This window comes from Leptosomus discolor, chromosome 3 (assembly GCF_034619465.1).
Source record: "Leptosomus discolor isolate bLepDis1 chromosome 3, bLepDis1.hap2, whole genome shotgun sequence".
Classification (NCBI taxonomy): Eukaryota; Metazoa; Chordata; class Aves; order Leptosomiformes; family Leptosomidae; genus Leptosomus; species Leptosomus discolor.
In genome coordinates this window covers 29,039,511-29,057,085 of record NC_141393.1, presented here as the reverse complement: position 1 = coordinate 29,057,085, position 17,575 = coordinate 29,039,511, and the positions used below count along the sequence as shown (strand labels likewise).

General features: G+C 50.4%; 1 protein-coding gene across 1 annotated transcript; it reads right to left on the bottom strand.

Moving 5' to 3' along the window:
- Nucleotides 1-9,968: 9,968 nt before the first annotated feature.
- Nucleotides 9,969-13,652, bottom strand: NFKBIA (NFKB inhibitor alpha). Its single transcript, XM_086462805.1, has 6 exons — nucleotides 13,414-13,652; nucleotides 12,927-13,035; nucleotides 12,184-12,394; nucleotides 11,600-11,688; nucleotides 11,227-11,487; nucleotides 9,969-10,702 (listed from the first exon to the last, which is right to left on the bottom strand). The coding sequence occupies exons 1-6, from the start codon at nucleotides 13,635-13,637 to the stop codon at nucleotides 10,655-10,657; spliced, it is 942 nt and encodes a 313-aa protein (XP_086318931.1). The 5' UTR covers nucleotides 13,638-13,652; the 3' UTR covers nucleotides 9,969-10,654.
- Nucleotides 13,653-17,575: the final 3,923 nt, after the last annotated feature.

Genomic DNA, 17,575 nt, shown 5'->3' with positions numbered 1-17,575 from the left:
TAACGCTGTAGGTTCAGGTTTGACTAGTTCATATTCCTTGTGGCTCTGCAGAGGAGGGGACTGGTAGCACATACTCTCCAGGAGCTCCACAAGCACCTATTTAAAAGCAGTCCCTGCCCTGGGGAGCTTACAGCCCAAAGCCGGGGCAGAGATCCTGCGGGCCACAAGCCCAGTGTGGGCTGTGACTCCGTGTCCTACGGCAGCATTTTGCATCTGCTGGTTGCAGTGCCCTAAGGTGCATGTGTAGCCTGCCCGGGTGAGGAGCAGCAGAGTTGCACAGGGTGGCAGTGGCTTGGCCCCAGTCACACACACAGTGAGCAGCAGAGATGGAGCCAGCGCCGGCCTTTGCCAAGCCGTGCCACTGTTGTTACCAGAAGGTGCTTTGAAGGAGACGTGACGTTCTACTTTCTCGTTGTCCTAGGTGCTGTTAAGGAGCGGGCTAAGCCCTCCTGTGCTGCAGCATAAACCACTGACTATCTGTACCTCAGTTTTCCCCACTGGGGACTTACAGCATTCATACTGCAAGTATTTGGAGAGGCCAATACCACATTCAGTCAGGCTCACTTCTGTTAGTGCACTTCCTAATTTAAATTGCTGGCTGTTTGCTAGCAAAAACATTTCCTTCCCTCTCCTTCATTCCTTTGGTATTGATCAGCCTGTTCTGTCCTGGCAAGGAGGTTTTCTGCCGGGACATCTGCAGCCCCAGTTGGCAGATGCTGGAAGCACACAGCTCTTGCAGAGGCCCCTCCTGGGGACTCTTGAAACCACGCCAGAAGCGTGTCTGACATTGCACATCAGATCTGTGAGGCGCTGTGCAGGGACAGAGGGCCCAACGGGTTGCCAGTTAGCAAAAGGGAGACGCTCTAGGTTTATGCAGGAGCAAGTTCATTACGTGTATGATTACAGCAGTGCAAGAAATAATTTAGCTGTCACCAATGTAGCTGCTGCAGGACATCTGAGAAGAATCATCCTGTCTGCAGCTTGATGCAGCTCATGCTGCATGTGCACAGTCCAAATAATTTCCTCTTTCTTCTGCCTTTCTTGTAATGCCAAAGGCAGCCATGCATGTCAAGCTCTCACTTTTAAGAACAGATCTTCAGTACATATTTCGATCATGTCTGAGTAGGAGCCAAAAAAGCCCCAGCTGATGTTGATGGGATAAAGGGACTTACTTCCCAGCCAAGAGAGCAGTCAGTCATTGCAGCAATATCCATGTCAGTCATAAGTCACAACCATGCAGCTCCCTTAACCCTGTGCTCAGGGATGGCAGAGCTGAGCCGGTTCCCTGATGAGGCCTTGATGTCTCTTGCAGATATTTGCATTTACCATCACTGCCTTTTTTTCTCACCACCTCTTCATAAAAAAAGGGTAAAATGAAATCCCACGCAAAGCAGCTCGGTCACTCTGAGCCAACTTGCACTTTTCTTTCTGAAGAGCTCCTGGAGGCTCAGTTCAGAGGTGGTGAGCTCCTGCTCGCTTCAGTGGAGACTGAGTGCACCTGGTGCCTCTCTGCTTTAACCCTTTAAAGGGTGACATTTGCAGTGCTTGCTCTCGTTTCGAAGCTTGCTTTCTTCTGATTGTCATGACTGTTTACATCCATCGTTGGTGAGTTACGCCCTGAACTCTGGGTTTCCACGCAGACCGATGAGGTTAAGCGGGACCATGCTCTGCATTGCTTCACTGATCTCATACGTCTTGTCTTTGACTTCCTCCTGCGGTTTGCTGAAGCAGGTCCCTGACCGCGAGTGGGATAGGGCAGGCACTGGAGTGCTGCAGGGACGGGGTCATCTCCTGCTCCGACTGTGGGCTCTGACGCCAGAAGCACTGAGCTGCCCCCAGAAGCAAACAGCACTGCTTTGCGTGTGTCACAGCACTGCTCTTCGGGCTAAGCGACGCTGAAACATGATAAAAAAGTCTGCTCTATCATTAGGGCACACTTGCCTTTTAGTTCACCCTTAAAAGCCCCCTTGGCAATGAGGCCTGGCAGTACAGCGTCCTTCACCTCTGCGCTGGGCCAGGGTCATATCCAGCCTGGGGCAAAAGCTCTTGGTCTCCCTGTGGTGTCAGCAGGCAGATGTGGGGGAAGGGACACCGAGGGACAGGATCACTTGGGCTGTGCCAGCACCCTGCTCAGCAGCAGCATCTTCACCAACACAGCATTTGGCTGCGCACTCCAGCTTGGGTGGGAGGCTTGCCACCACCTAAAGGTACACTGCTCCCAAATGATTTCTTTGCTATTCTCAGAGACAAAACTTGGATGATCTGGGGATTGGAGATGAAGATGATATTTCATGTGCCATTAAACAAAATGATTAATAAGGCTACAGGGAGCTGTCTTTATCCTGTGCTTTCAAGGAATATGCAATTTCTGTTGACAGCATCCAAGGGCCAGCTGTAAACTCAGTGAAGTGGAATGACTGCAGAGATAACGTTTTTCTTATGGTCATGTTGCGAAGCTGTGTGTGGTGGCATTTCATGATGAACGTGCTTACGATGCAAGGGGCTTGCCTCCAGGAAGAGGACACACCAAGCTGCGTTTGCTTTATTGCTGAATGACAGCATCTGCATGGGAAATACCTAACACTCCCTGGGTCATGTGCATTGGCTTCACGCCTTGGGTTGAATCAGCCTTCAGACATGGTCTAAGTCATGGGCAAAACGTCTGGCAGCAGGACACTGGTGTCAGAACCAGCATCAGTTTACCTACCAGAAGCCGTACGCTCGCCATGGATTGATTTGCAGCCCCAAAACTTTCAGCACAAGAGTGCCCTCAGGATCAGTTTTGAAAATGTCACCTCCCGTGAGCTGAGTTTTCTTCTTGGTATAGTTAGAGCCACCAAAAGATGGAGTCAATGGGCAGAGGGAATAGGATGCACGTGTGTGAGGGGGGTGGGTGCTGTGACAGCAAGAGGCTGCCAAATAGACCTTATGGAAGGCTGCTAGCTGCAAGGCTAACTGAAGACTTGCACCTATGCAAGAGGAGTTTAATAGCTATTATATAGATGGCAATCGGAAGCAAATTTGGGGGCTGGCTTTTCAGAGACAACAGGGTAAGCCCCAGGTCAGTTCACATGACTCAGGAGGAGAGTGGGAGAGGAAATTCTGCTATGTCGCAACTACAAAAGCTTAGGAGAGAAAATTTTTCAGGTGAGTGAGAAGACAAACACCTGAAGTTTCCAATGAATGAAAAAAAAAATGAAATAAATTCTTGTTTTCTGAGTCTACAGAAGTCTTCTGTTTCAGTTGGGATGTTCTCAATATGATTTCAATCATATGATTTTTTAAATACACTTTTTCTAACTGAAACAAAGCAGAGCAAAACAAGTCCTTTGCACAACGAAAAAAAAATTGCTATTTTGAATTGTTCCACTTGTTCTTAAATTTGAAGCAGAAAGTTTGCAGATATTGGCACTCATTCTCAGGATGCTGTGGTGTGGCTAGGCTCACACCTTCTGCACATGCAAGCCTTTGTGAGGAATATCTGTGGTCCTACTTGTGGCACAGAGTTGCCATGTGCTCTACTGAGGTGCTCTTCTCTAATTTTGTGTAGTGCATGGGTGCAGATTGGTCCTCTTGTCTTCTGCCCCTCAGCACATCTGCTTTTAGGACGAGGCTTCCCAGAGCACCACGCCTAGGGAGGCTTGGTCATGCCACCATGCACCTGGATGGTTTCCCCTTCCCATTTTGCTTGGACTTCTCTGAAAAAGGAAATGAAGAGGTATCAGTTCCTCGCTCCAGAAGTCCCTCAGATACAGACGTGGCTCGCAGAGGGAAGCTGGTGATCGGCTCACCTTGGGAGTCAGCTGCATGGAGAAGGGAAACTGGTTTTGTGTGCCATCATCCAGGGGTCGAAGGCAATCCTGGCCAGAAGTCCCGGACTTTCCTGGACCTGCTAACCTTCATTCCCCTGGGACAGAGCCAGAGGGGAGGGTGCTGTAGGGAAAGCTTAAGCATTTCTGTGTGAAAACTGCTACCACTTGACTGTGAACAGGATGAGACCACCTCGGCAGTGGAGCTGGGGGACCTGCTGGACCTGTGTCTGCTACTGGTGGTGTCTCACCTAGCTTTCACACCCCGGTGGCACTGCTGCCATTTCCCCCTCTGCCTTCCTGCCATTTCATAGTTGTTGAACATGCCCTCGTACAGTTTGATCTCCTGTTTAAACCCAGCTAACCAGGGGCAAAGCCTGCCAGCCTCTCACACTGCTGCCAGCTATCCCTGTTTCCACCTAATGATTTAATTTTCCACAGGTTTGAGCTCTGTCCTGCGAGACTGATTGTCAAGGCAGGAGACGTGGCGGTTTGCGAGATTTCCCTCGCTGCAGTGGGGTGGTCCAGCAACTCAGCACCATGCGTTTCAGCCTGCTGCTGCTGGGGGTGCAGGGCTGCAAGGATGGGTGCATGGAGAGGTCTGGGGCAGGTGGACAGACAGGCAATGTTGGATGTTTTACTACAGCTCAGGAAATTTCATAGGCTGTTTGAGAGGAGGTGAATGTCAAGTGTGCTTAGGGGTGAGTGGGTGGTGCGTGAATCCCCCTCATTGGGAGGGTTTTCCCCAAGCCGCGCTCAGCACAGCCCAGGGTAAGGAGCATCCATGCAGCTTGGGGGAGGGCTGGTTATTTTGCTGGGGCAAAACGTCTCAGAGGAGCCACTGCCAGGAGTCAGATCTAAGTTTTTAGATGAAATCCAGAAACATCAGCCTTGATGCATGCAGGAATGGAAACCAATCCACTTAGAAAAAAATGAAAGAAGAGGGTGGTTTCATTCTGTGTGCTGCACAGGCCGGGCAGCCATCCTTACTGGCTCTCAGTTCTTCTCAGCTCAGCACGCATACAGAGCTTTGACTGAGACGTGGCATGTCCTTTTCCCACGCAGAGAGGAAAAATACCTTGTGGGTCCTCCCACGCTGCATGAGAAAACACCACGGGCTCTCCTTTGTCACCGGTCAGTGCTCCTTTGGGGGGGCTGCGTCTCACCTGACCCCTGGGCACTCCGCAGTGAAAACAAGGAGCATTGCTGAAGTGGAGCAGCAGCACTCCAGAGATCTTCTGTAGGGCCTTGGGAAACTCCCTCCTCCAAGCTACTGAAATCCAGGGGTAATAATTAACCAAGTTAAGTGTTGCACTGTAATTGTAGCTGTGCGCCCTTCACGGGGTACAAGTGTTAAAAATGTTTGCATTTTAAGGCTCTTTCTTGAATCACTTTGCAAACATTTGCTCATATTTTGCTTTCGGCTGGAGGGATGAACAGCTTCCCTTGAAAGAGGTGCAGGAAATTGAATCTGAATTAACTAAAACTGTGAATGGGAAAAGGATTTAAATTAAAGGGGGGCAGGCCTGTTCCTTCGGAGCAGGGAAGCCTTTGGGGCTGGTAGTGGGAAGGTAGGAGGCTGCACTCCCGCTGCTGAAGAGGCAATGGAGCCTGGTGCCACAGCTTGTGACTGCTGTGAAAGGGTAAAACTGCAGAAAGGAGTGAGCGGGGAAAACCCCAGCTCTCTCCTGACACGGACTGGAAAGTCCTGTTTGGAAAATTGGACAAGGAGATGGTTCTGGGAAAATTTGAGTGCTGGAGCAAGGGGAGGGAGGGCAGTCAAACCTCCAGGATGTTGGGGGGAGTTTCTGTTTCAACCCCTCTGGACTTCAGCTTCTTACATTATGAACGATAAATGTGTCAGGGTTTAAAGGGAGCCTTTTGGCCCTGATGTTAATGCTTCAGAGAGTTGTTTGAAGGGATGGGGAGGTGAGAGGTGCCAGAGTGGTGACAGGCACTTCCTAGAGACAGGGAGAGGCTGTACAGCAGCTGTCCCGGTGGTGTGTGCCATCCTGGCTGGCGTGAGGGGACAGGACTTTCCTGCTCCCTTGTCCCTCGATATCCCATGTAGCTCTTGCTCCCCAGCAAAGCGCTGGCACTGGGAGCACAGCAATGCTGGAAAAATCCCTCCTCCACCCCCCTGAAGTGACGGTGGGCTTTCATCCAGGCAGAGGTTCCTCCCTGCCAGCCCTGCACTCTGTTCTGCAATTCATTCCTCTAGGAACAACCGAATGCTTAATTACTTCCACAGCTCAGCTTCTGCAGAAAAATTATCTATGCTGGGACCCTGCCTGGCCCAGAGTCCACTATCATGGAAGATTTTCCGTTAAAACAAGTCACAAATTGTACTTCTCCTCCTCCTCAGAGATCATGGTATCTTTCCTCAGGTTTTGTTACTGGTTTTACCTTTTTCTTTCCTCACTCAACAATTTTGCTCATCCAAATCCGAACTGAAAATGTGGGGCAAAGCCAGCAGCAGTGGGGCTGCCACTTTTGGGGATAGATTAAGGGTCCTGGTGGCCTCATTACCTCCTGGTGCATTGAGTCCTGCTGAGGCAGGCAAGTAGATGTGTTCAACAGGTAGGTGCAGGACACATGGTTGGTAAACACTGTCCATTGGCCCCTGTCTGGCCCTGTAGTTCTTTTCGGTGGGTAAAATGCTAAGTAGCCAATAGGGAGCCCCCTCCCAACATCAAAAGCCTGAAGGCTGAGGAGGAGGACAGCAAGAGTTAAGGCCCCCAAGTTAGGACTGCAGCCCCTCATGATGTCCAAACCCATCAGCAGGCAGGCGGGCAGGCAGCTCCCGGGACTGCCCATCCCACCTCTCTCTGCTGAGGGAGATGAGACACCCACACCTCTGTGTCAAAGAGCCCACACAGCCTAAGCTGCATGAGAGGAGCACACTGCACCATAACCCGAGAGCAGCAGAGCAAGCAGGCTGGGAGGGCGGCAAAAGGTTTTTGCTCATGACTGCAAAGGTCAGGCTGGCGCTGGCGCAAGTGGGAGGACGCAGCCTTCCTGTGCAATGTCCCTAGGTGCAGGGTTGCCTTTTGCCCTTGCTTTTAACACCTTCCAAAGGTGTAGTGAATGGAAAAGAAGGGTTCCCAATTTATTGGGGGAAAAATCAGGCCCTGGGCTCTGCTCTCCACCATTGCCTGCCTGGCAGCCTGTGTTTTGTCTGTCATCACCATAAGGCTCTTGAGAAGCTCAGGGCTGCTGCTGAGTGAGCTAAAAGGCAGGACAGCAGGGACTGAAGGCAGCCCCTGGGTTGTGGCTGGGGTGAGGGAGGACTGCATGTAGTTGGAGTGCAAAGAGGAAGAGGAGGGTGTGGGAGGAAATGGGGAGTTCAGCTCTTTGTGCGCAATATAAGGAAGTATGGGAATATCCCCGTGGGATTTACAAGAATGGGCAGCAGGGAAAAGCTGGAAATAAAAACGCAGCCTCATGCTCTGCAATGTCATGATGGATGAATGAGTTCATGGTGAGCTGGTGTTGCAAAGAGGAAGAGGGACCTGCGGAAAGGTGATAACCCTAGAAGAGTGAAAAGAGCAGGCAGAGGCAGATACAGGTGCCAAGGGCAGTAAGAGAGGAGGACACAGGCATGGCAGGAGCTGAGGAAAGGAGTGAGAGAGGGTCAGAGTCAGGAAACTAAGACCGAACTTCATGGGACCTAGATCTGCAGTAGCATGGCTGCTCTTGAAACTTGCTGAGCCATCCAGGGCAGGTGGCAAAGGTGCTGGGAGAGAATTTTGAACCCTGGGCGGGTGTGGGGAAGCACTGGCAGGAGGACAAGCAAGAAGAAGCTAGTGTGCACTGCTAATCGCAGCTGTGGCAGCTGAATAAGGAAAAAAGTGATGCTGGCAGAGCAAATTGGATTTCTTGCTCTGGGTCCTACAAATGCAACTGTGCAACATACCTGCCAGAGTGCCGAGGAGATAGCAAAACCAAAAACACTCAGAAGGCATAGGTGTGGAAAAGCTAGGGACAGGGTGGACATGCAGCAGTTAAGAGCTGTTAAGTTTGTAACCGGGGGTGTGGAGGGTGACCTACAGTGGACAATCTCATTGTATCACCAAGTTGAACAGGCAAAGCTCTGCACTGAGTAGCCCTACATTATCAATGCACAAATACACAACATGTCCCAGCCTATTTTGCTAATAAACACATGTTCTCACATTAATCTCTGTCCTACTTGCTTTACCTGTGGTTCCTCAGCATACGATACTCGGTTGCTTTTGCATGACTGGTGGAAGCAAACAGTAGCATAACCAGTGTGCGGTACCTAGGCAATGATTTGTTTAGCTGCAAAACTTCCTTGTACAGTAAAGCATTTGCTTTATTTATTAAGTTATTATAGAATTCTTGCAAGATTGTAGCAGCACCTTCCTAAGATACTGTTTGTCTAAATGTTGCAATGGGCAGCAGAGAACATACCCCTGCCTCGGAAACTACTCAGTGGACCTGGTACTACTGATAACTGCACTTTCCTCCCTCTCTCTGGCCTTCAAATAAACAGTATTTGCATTCAGATAGTATCTATTTAAATATTTGCATGCCAGGTCCAGCCATGTACGCGAGCACTTACAGAACACTGGTACCTATAGCTGGTGAATACCTCCGCAGAACTTTGGCAGCATTTCCAGCTCCTGTTTTGCAAAGGAAACTGAAGTGTAGCTAATGAGAGGAACATTGCCTTTTCTACTTCCAGCTGTGGCAATATTGTGTCTAGTCAAGAAGGGCTGAAAGTCACTCAGGATTCTTTGCCAGCAAAAACCCTGTAGCAGCAGGTGGGTAACTCCCCCCAGTCCCCATCCCCAGCTCAGATGTAGCAGTCATTCAGCGTGCAGGGTGAGTCTCCAAGAAGACAAAGGGTTTGGGAGATTCTTACTCAGTCCCACACCTGGAAAATTTTGCAGGTTTGCAACGCAGCCATGGCCCTGTCTGCCAGAAGGAAGTTTCAGTGCATGCACCTGGGCTATGCTCATGCAATGAGAGTGGAAGGGAAATAAAAATGACTCAGGATGACAATTTTATATAATCCTTTCCACAATGGCCTTTGGCTCCCATGCAAATTAGGAAGCACCCCGCCAACTCTGATGCTCTTCCTCATACCAGAGAGCCCTCCTTATAGCAGGTTGTGTGTCAAGAACCCCTCAGAAGAGCAGGGCAGAAAAGGGAATGTGAGTCCCTGTGCAACCTGGAGCCGTGGCCTTCTCCAGTGGCCTCAGCTGGGCCAGGTGCCAGCACCATAGAAGTCCCCTGGCCAACACTCTTGGCAGAGCTCAATTCTGCGTCAGCAGCTCTGACACACCCTGTCCCTGTCCAGGGGGTTACAGCACAGAAGGAACGGAACATGGTCACCCTTCACTCAACCCATCCTTCACGTGGTCACACAATGGGCTAAAATAAGTTCTGTGCTGCAACAATCTTCCAACAGATAATCAGGTGCAGGTGAGGATTTGAGCAAAGTGATTCTGTCTGCCTGAATGCTGGAGAGAAACACACAGGAACAACAGAAGCAGATCAAAGCCACATTGTCTACCACTCTGAATTAGACAAGGAGAGCTGTAGCTCCAGCAGCAGGGAGCCGGGGAGGCCCCACGCCTGAATTTCAGGGGTGGAAGGCAGCAGCACGTGTTCCCAGGCGTGTGCTCCCTCTTCCTGTGGAAATCCCCTTTGGAAAATTCAAAAGTGTCCAAGTTCAAACCAGAGCCAGGTGATAAACAAGAGGGTGAGCAGGCACGGGGCCGCACTGCAAACCTCCAGCCTCCACTGGCAAGTCCTGGCAAGAGCCGCAGAGTATTGGAGCTGGAACAAAAGGTGCCATGAGGGCGGGTGGGTGGGTGCTGCCACAGACGGCCTCAAAACCCCTTAGCCTGCTGCTTGGGTGATAGAGGGGGAATCCCAGCCCCCCAACCTGTCTGCCACAACGGGTGCAGGAAACGACACCTACGTCTGCTTCCAAAATTAGCTGCAGCAGAAGGGCTGAGAGCTGCCTAGATGTCTTTACCACTGCCGAGGTGAACCACCTAAAACCCCTGAACCTGTGACCCTATCACTCTACTAGGTGTTAAATGCTTCTTAAAAGGCTAACCAGGCAGATTCCCATGTATCTCAGGACAACAAGGTGGACAATGAACCATTTCACGGACAACGTACTGTAATCTGACTTTTTTTAATAAATACATATCTCACATGTACCAAAATAATTATAAACAAAAAATGTACAGTATTTACACAATATACAATTGCTAAAAAGTGTAGCAATTATGACACACATGGTGTGAAACGCGTTTGCAATGCCCACAGTTAACATTATTGCTACTTTCTCCTAACAGCCAGAAGGTCACCGGTGCCTTGGTTTGACTCCTCCACCTGGGATGCCGCACCAAGAGCAGCTGAGGTCAGTCAGTGAGGCCAGGGAGCACCACCAGCCCAACACAAATTAACACACAGTCTCCGAGAAGATGGGGTGCTGGTATGAGCCTGCCTTGCCACAAGAGGACACGTGTTCCTCATGGTACTTAACGCCATAAGATAGCTCTCTGTAACTAGCAGGCTGGATGTGTAGTCTGTTACCTTCGCAAGGTTGAGAAGACTGGCTATGTGGCTCTTTATCAGGTGGTGTCACATTTCTCTACAGATGTTACACATCCCAATCCTGTATTTAAACACAGGCCAGAACCTGGAACCGTCCTGTTACAATTACATGCTCCTTGCTGGACAGTGTAGTATTTCCCTCCGGGTCTTTCCCTCCGCATTGAGACTTTCTTTTTAAATGAAGAAAGTCAGTCCTTTTTCTATACATATGTACACAGTCACTTCTTTTCACAGAAAGCTCTGCTTTAAAATGCCAGCTGTCGTCCTCCGATAAGGCAGTCATCATATATAAGCTGAAAGAAAAAACACAAGGCTGTTAATGCAAAACTCTTGCTGGGAGTATTGAATCCACTTAGGGACAACTGCCAAATTCTGCTTGCCCTGACTTTGGCAGCGTATAAAATTTCAACACCAAAATGGTTACGTCTGCCATTTAACAGCACTGCGAATATTAGAAAAACAATTGCTGGGGAGGAGAAAACCACCAATTAACTTGAATTGTATCTCACAAGGTTCTGTAGGTGTCAGCAACAGAACGGTGTTCAGAGAACCATGTTGCGCGAAGTTAACCTCCGTTCCCTCATGTTATTTTTTACATTTTATTCTTAAATTTATTCTATTTATATGCTTGCCTCAACTGCCACCTTGTCGATGGCTGACAGCATAACCTTACTTTATGGGCTATTTATATACATCAGTTGCATAGGTAAGAGGTTACTGGATCATGCCATCAGAGTGGCACCAACCAAAAAAAAAAAAAACCTACAAAGGCCAGGATTTTCCCCTTCTCTTGGAAAAGGTGCAAATAGCTGCTTACTTCATCCTCTGTGAATTCAGGTTCCGATTCACTGCTCTCCTCATCCTCACTTTCTGGCAACATTTGCAGGTCGGTTGTGGTCAGCTGCTTCAGCTGTTCCTGTATGCTGGAGTTGTCTCTTCCCCATGTGAGCTGATAGGGGGAATAGCCCTGGTAGGTCACTTTGTTCACGTCCGCCCCATGTTTCACCAGAAGCGACACCAGGTCTGAATTCTGCAGGTCTACAGCCAAATGCAGTGCTGTTCTGCCATTGCATGGCTCCTGTATGAAAATAACACAAGGTTTGGCATGTTAGGAGAGCCAGAGTTGGTGCCTGTTGATTCTTATGACTACACAGCCCTGCTCAGTTAAATTCACAGTATACATTACATACCTGAGCATTTACATCTGCTCCCAAGGACAGCAAGTACTCAACAATAGCCAGGTATCCTTGAATAGATGCCAAATGGAGACAAGTATGTCCTGCAAAACACAAAAGAAGAGAAAATTTGAACAAGTCTAACCTAATGCCCTATCACTCAGTTAAAGTCAAGATGACAGGACAGGACAACATCTAAGTTTGCGATTCATCCATGGCAAAAGAGGGTTTTCCAGAAGAGCTTTCCGCTTCCAGTAAGGATGAATAACAGGGTTGGATTTTGGAAAGATTTCTTAGAGGCTTTATTCCAGTGTTTGACTGCAACTTATTGTAACCAAAACAAAAAAAGGAGCACTGCAAAAGTACTCACTAAAAATGCAAAATTCAAAGCCATGAGAGCAAATAATCAACAGTGAGGAGGCCTACATGACAGTGGCATTTTAAAGAAGTCAGACACTTCTGTGTGCTTTGGGCTCCTCAACTCTCAAACAGGCATAACAATCTTTCACCTCCTCTCCAGAAATCTTTGAGCTCTATGGGACAGCAACCTTGCCCTCAGTACAGCACACCAACATCGATGTACAGCAGCTTGCCCGTACCATTGTAGTTGGTCGCCTGCAGGACAGTGAGGAGGTGGTGCGGCTGGCAGTACTGCGTGAGGACACTGACGCTCCTGAGGGAGCCCTGCTGGCAGGCAATGTGCAGGGGGGTATTTCCTCGGAAGTCCCTGATTTCCAGGTCGCATCCAGCCTTCAGAAGATGCTCGGCAATTTCAGGCTGGTCGGTGATCACTGCCAGGTGAAGAGGAGTCTGCAGGCAAAAGAGAAAATGCAGACCTGTAAGTTACACTGCAAACTTGGCAGCAACATCTGGACAAACGGACCCCTCAACCACTGGTGACCTGTGCCCTCAATTAAAAAAACACTCCATAAACTCAGTTCTTTATTCTTCCCAACATATTGTACAGTTGCCCTTCAGTCTGGAAGTGATGAACTTAGGGCTCTCCAGATACTGAACAGTCAATCCATATGAAGGGTATCATTAACATCCCAATAAAGAGGGATGCAACCCATTGCATCATATTTGAAAAATGCGGGCGTTAAATGCCACTCTCGGGGAGAGGAAGCGTACTAACATCGGCTGGAGCCAGCTAGGGACCTGAATGTGGGCTTTGACTGAAGTAGGCTTTGACTTAATTGCTTCCATCGTTTTAAAAAAAAAAAAAAACCAAACCCAACCAAAATTAAAAAGGACTTCTTTGGGGGGGGGGGGAATTCCCCAGAGTGCTTCTGTGGGGGTGGTGGGGGCTGATCCGGATTTGAGGCTGTGGAGGTAAAAGTACCTGGCTGAGGTTGTTCTGCAAGTTCAGGAAAGCACAGTCCCCGGCCGTCTGCCGGATCACCTCCAGGCTCAGGGCTTTCTCTTCGTGAATAATCGCCAAGTGGAGAAATCTGCAGGGGGGGAGGGGGGGGGTGTAAATAAAAAATTAAACGACCGAGGTTAAAGCGCCCAAATCCCACGCTCGAAAGCCCCGACTCCCCGCGGCGGGCCGAGGCGGGCCCGGGCAGGGTCAGGCGCCGTGTCGCAAGCCGGGGTTTTCGGCGGCCGGGGCTTTCCGCGGCCGCGGAGCCGCCTCATCCTGGCGCCCCTCCAGGGACTTTCCGCCCTCCTCCCCTCCCCGCCCCGCCCCGCCCCGCCGCGGCCCGGCCCGGCCCGGCCCGGCGCCTCCCCGCCGGCAGCACATCCTGTCCCGTCCTCCCCCTGCCGTGTCCCGTCCCCCGTGTCCCTTTGTGTGCCCCCCCCCCCCCCTCGCCTCGACCCCCACTTACGTGTCCCCGTCCTCCGTCAGCTGCTGCGCCCAGGCGGGCGGTTCGCGGGGCTCCAGGCGTATGTCCTCCAGCTCCTTCACCAGCTGCCGGTACTCCTCCTCCTTCATGGAGTCCAAGCCGCTGTCGTGGCGATCGTCGAGCGGGAAGCCGCCTTGACGCTCTTTCTTCGGTTGCTCGTAGCCCTCCATAACCGGCGGCTCGACGGGGCGGCGGGCGCTGATCATGGCGGCGGCGGTGGCGGAGCTCCGGCTGGCTGCGAGTGAGCGGCGGCGGCGGCGGCGCTTGGCATATACACCCTGGCGAGGGGATTTCTGCGGGGGAGGAGCCTCCGAGGACGGGAATTTCCAGCCACTCAAAGCCCGACCGACGGGTCTGGTCCTGCTCGGCGCCGCCGGGGGTGCCAGGGAGGGCGGATCGGCTCGGGCCGGCCCCTTCCCTCCCCTCCGCCGCCCCTCCGGTTCAGGGGGCGGAGGGGAGGGAAGAGGTCGGCCCGGGAGGGGCCTTGGCCTTTTTCCACGTCGCGGGGGGGGAAGTACTCGCCTCCCCGGCGTCCCCGCCGGTACTTCCCTGCTGCGCCTCGGGCGGCTCTCCCTTGCTGGCTTTCCCGGGGGGCTTTCCCTGCCCTGGCCGGTCGTGCGGCTCCCGGTGCCCCTTCCCCGGTAGGGCAGCGGGGGGTGCGTACCGCTGCGGGGTCCCATGGCATGCCCTGGGGGTCCCTTGCACACCACGGGGCTCTTTGCACCAGGGTGCCCTTGCACGGTGGGCACTGCGGGCCATGGCTGCACCCTGCATTCCCCCCACCCTCCACCCCGCGGCTTTCCACCACGTTGCTGTTTGGTAAGAGGAGCTGCGGGATGTCTTGGGCCCGTCTAAGCATAGGAAGTAGTGGAGGTCACGCTTGGAGAAGCTCCACCACCCATGAGGTGAGGTGCAGCACAAACAGCTCTCCTCCACGGCCTTCGCCTGCTTGTGCAAATCACTGACCCTGCGAGGAACATTTTGAGGGCTGGTGAGAGGGACTCCCTTAGGAGTCGTCAACTAGCGCTCATTTGACGAGCGGGAACAGGCTTCGTAGCCAGCCCAGGGTAGCAAGGTCGTGCTAAAAGTTCAGGGAACCAAACACCACCTGAAGCAATGCTGAGGCTGCAACTGCATGTTGCATATCTGCCCTGCTATTGCTTGGGAGCAGGGTGGGTATCACTTTTTGGAGAGATTCAGGTAGTATTGGACATGACTGGTGTTACACCATCGTGATACCTGCAAGCGTGCAGGTGCTGCCTCAGTGTTTAGAGGCTTTTGTATCTCTGCTGTGGAAGTTTTCACTCTTTCCGTGCAGTGGGATCAGGAATGGACAGGAGAATTGTGCACCACTCCTGTTCATCCAGTTTTGGTCCAGCACTGAACAGGCCTCTTTCAAAAGGTACATATTCGTAATGAAACAAACCTTTTTAAGAAGACATTACATCTTCTGCCATTATTCTTACTTTCTCTGGCCATTTCTAATGATTTGTCTCTGCTGCTTTTTACTGCTGTCATGCCACCCGGGGGTAATGAAAAACGGATAAATGCAGGTTCCCACATGGATAAAAGGCATTGCCTGCACGGCTGACAGTGCTGAATTTTTCCCTGGTGAATTTTTGCTTCTACTTCTCAGATGTGGGGGATTCCCATGAAGAATTTTTCTTCTCTTGCAACTATTGCTGGCCTCACTGAGTAACAGTGTCTGCACTTTTTTCTTTTTGTCATTTTCCCATGGGATGGCATTCCTTTGAAGAAGAACTTATGAGAAAATCCAAAGATGAAAGGGGGAGCCAGAGGAGAGGGCGAACGCCTGACTGTCTGCGAGCAGATGTTCCTGATTTTCAGCCCAGCTGTGCCATTCCTGGACTTTTTTTCATTATTCATCACTTGGCCTGGGACAACCCAGTGGTGCTTTTGGGCAGGTTTAGAAAAAAGCCATACAACTCTCTTTGATAGGTTTAGGGTTATGAAAGTTTTGTGAGCTTCTTGAAATATTTTCCCCTTTTTAATGCAAATTGGCAGGGGAAATTTAATTAACAAATGAATCTCCTCCTACATGCTTCCCTGAAAAAAATGGAGGATGGGAGTTGGAAAACAAGCTCCTGTGCTGACTAGCAGGGGAATCAAGCCCAGCTGGGACCATGCTGCCTTCAGTTGGGGTTTTGCTAGAACCACGCAGAAATTAAAGTGTAAAACTTCCCATCCTTGCTGCAATGGCTGGAAACCAAGTTCAGCAAAGCAAGTTCTTTGCCTCCTTCTATAAGTGACCTCCAGCTGCTCTCACAGGCAAACGCAGGGCTATTTTTAGCGAGGATTTACCAGCAGAAACCTCTTTTTGGAGGCACGCGAGATGCTTTTATTTTGTGTGTGTTTTAATGCGGCAGTACTGCAGGCAGTTGTAGGTGGCAGAAAGGAGATGGAAAATGTTTTCTGGATGGAAAATCGTGCCGAGGCCAGCCCACTTCCTGCCCCAGGGAGATGCTGCCGCCCCATAGCTGCTCTGCAGCCTGGCCCCGGGTGTCACGGGGGGCCCCAGACATGGGCCAACCAAAAGCATGGATTGAGAAGGGATTCAGCCCTGATCCACATGAAAAGCAGCAGCCAGCCACAGATGCAAGGGCAAGCAGAACTCTTGTTAACATTAAAACAAATAAAGCTGCTCTCTTCTCTGTGACTCCTCACAGCTAACAAGGTCGTTACACTACATTTTCCTAAAGGGACAGCATACAGAAGATAGTATAAATCAAAGGTTTTGAAGTGGTGGTGAAGGTCATTGATGGTGCTTTTGAGCTATTGATGTACTCTCTTTTTTTTTTTGAAAATTAACACGTTCCAGCAGTTCTTCTACACAATTTTCTACATGAGCAATAAGAGAAAAATAATAGAAAGAAACAAACTCAGCATTTGATACATGGTTTTTGGATATAGGATGGAGCCTATCAAAACTCTGATGTCCTACGTGGCCTCTCACCCAGGTGTTGGTGTTCTGGGGGGCTCAGGGGACAGAGCAGCACTACCTATCCAGGGACAGGGGTCAGCCCTGCTGGAACAGGACCAACACTTTATGAATGCTGCAGTTATCTGTGCCAAATTGAACCCTTGTTGTCTTCTTGTGTGTTCTGGTTTAATACCTCTGCTATGTCTGCATTAATTTCACAGGAGTGCTTTTTATACTCATCAGCCTGAGAGGAGATTAATGTTCTCTGCATTGGGACTATGTTAGCGGTCTCCTCTGCCTGGTCCAGCAGGCACTTCAAGACCAAGGGACTACCTAAAAGGGACTACCACTTTAACAGTGTGACCATGAGAGGTGGTTTTGTACCTGGTACCAAAGGGCTAGATTTTGCAAAGGACTCCTCCACTTTGGGTGCGCCGGACACTCAAACTGGGCTGCGGGGCTGTGGGGCTGCAGGGATGAGATGCTTGTTTTTATTCTACCTTGCAGAAAGCAGCTGGCAGGGCTCCGAGAAGCAGCCTTGCGTGCCTGAATGCTGCAAAGGGGCAGTAGGGTTTTAATCAGTTTTTAAAGTACATGAAAGATTCTCGTGCTGCTGCCTCCAGCAAACACATTAAACTGTAATTTCCTGATTGCCACACTAATCATGAGAACCGTCTAGTGCTGTCGCTGTGGTGCTGTTGATTTACCAGAGTTGGTCCCTCAACTTCATCCTTTTGTGATTGCTGCTGCAGATACCTATTAACTGTTTCCTCCCATTTAATCTCGAGGACTATGCATGGGTTGCAGTAAACATACCAGGAAAGGTAGTTCATAACATCCAGCAGGATCTTGGCCCACGCCGTTAAAAACAAAAGCAAAGCAAACTGGTGAAGTAAACCTGCTGTCTGCATGTGTACATGCACGTGCAGATACCCCCTTGGTGTAGGACTCTGGTTTATTGATCCAAAAGTCTATGGATTTTGCTAGTGTGATGGAAGACTGGGGACACTCAACGTTGTCATATTGATAAGATTTTGCAATTCAAATCCGCATATCTGAGGCTCCCATTTATGGCTGCTGTGGAGATAAGAACCAGGCAGCTCCAAACAATTAGTCCAATGGTGAACAAGGAAAACTTATTTCCCTCCTGCTTTCTAATAATAATATGACTGCTACTAATTTGAAAGCTTTAGTAAAAACGGC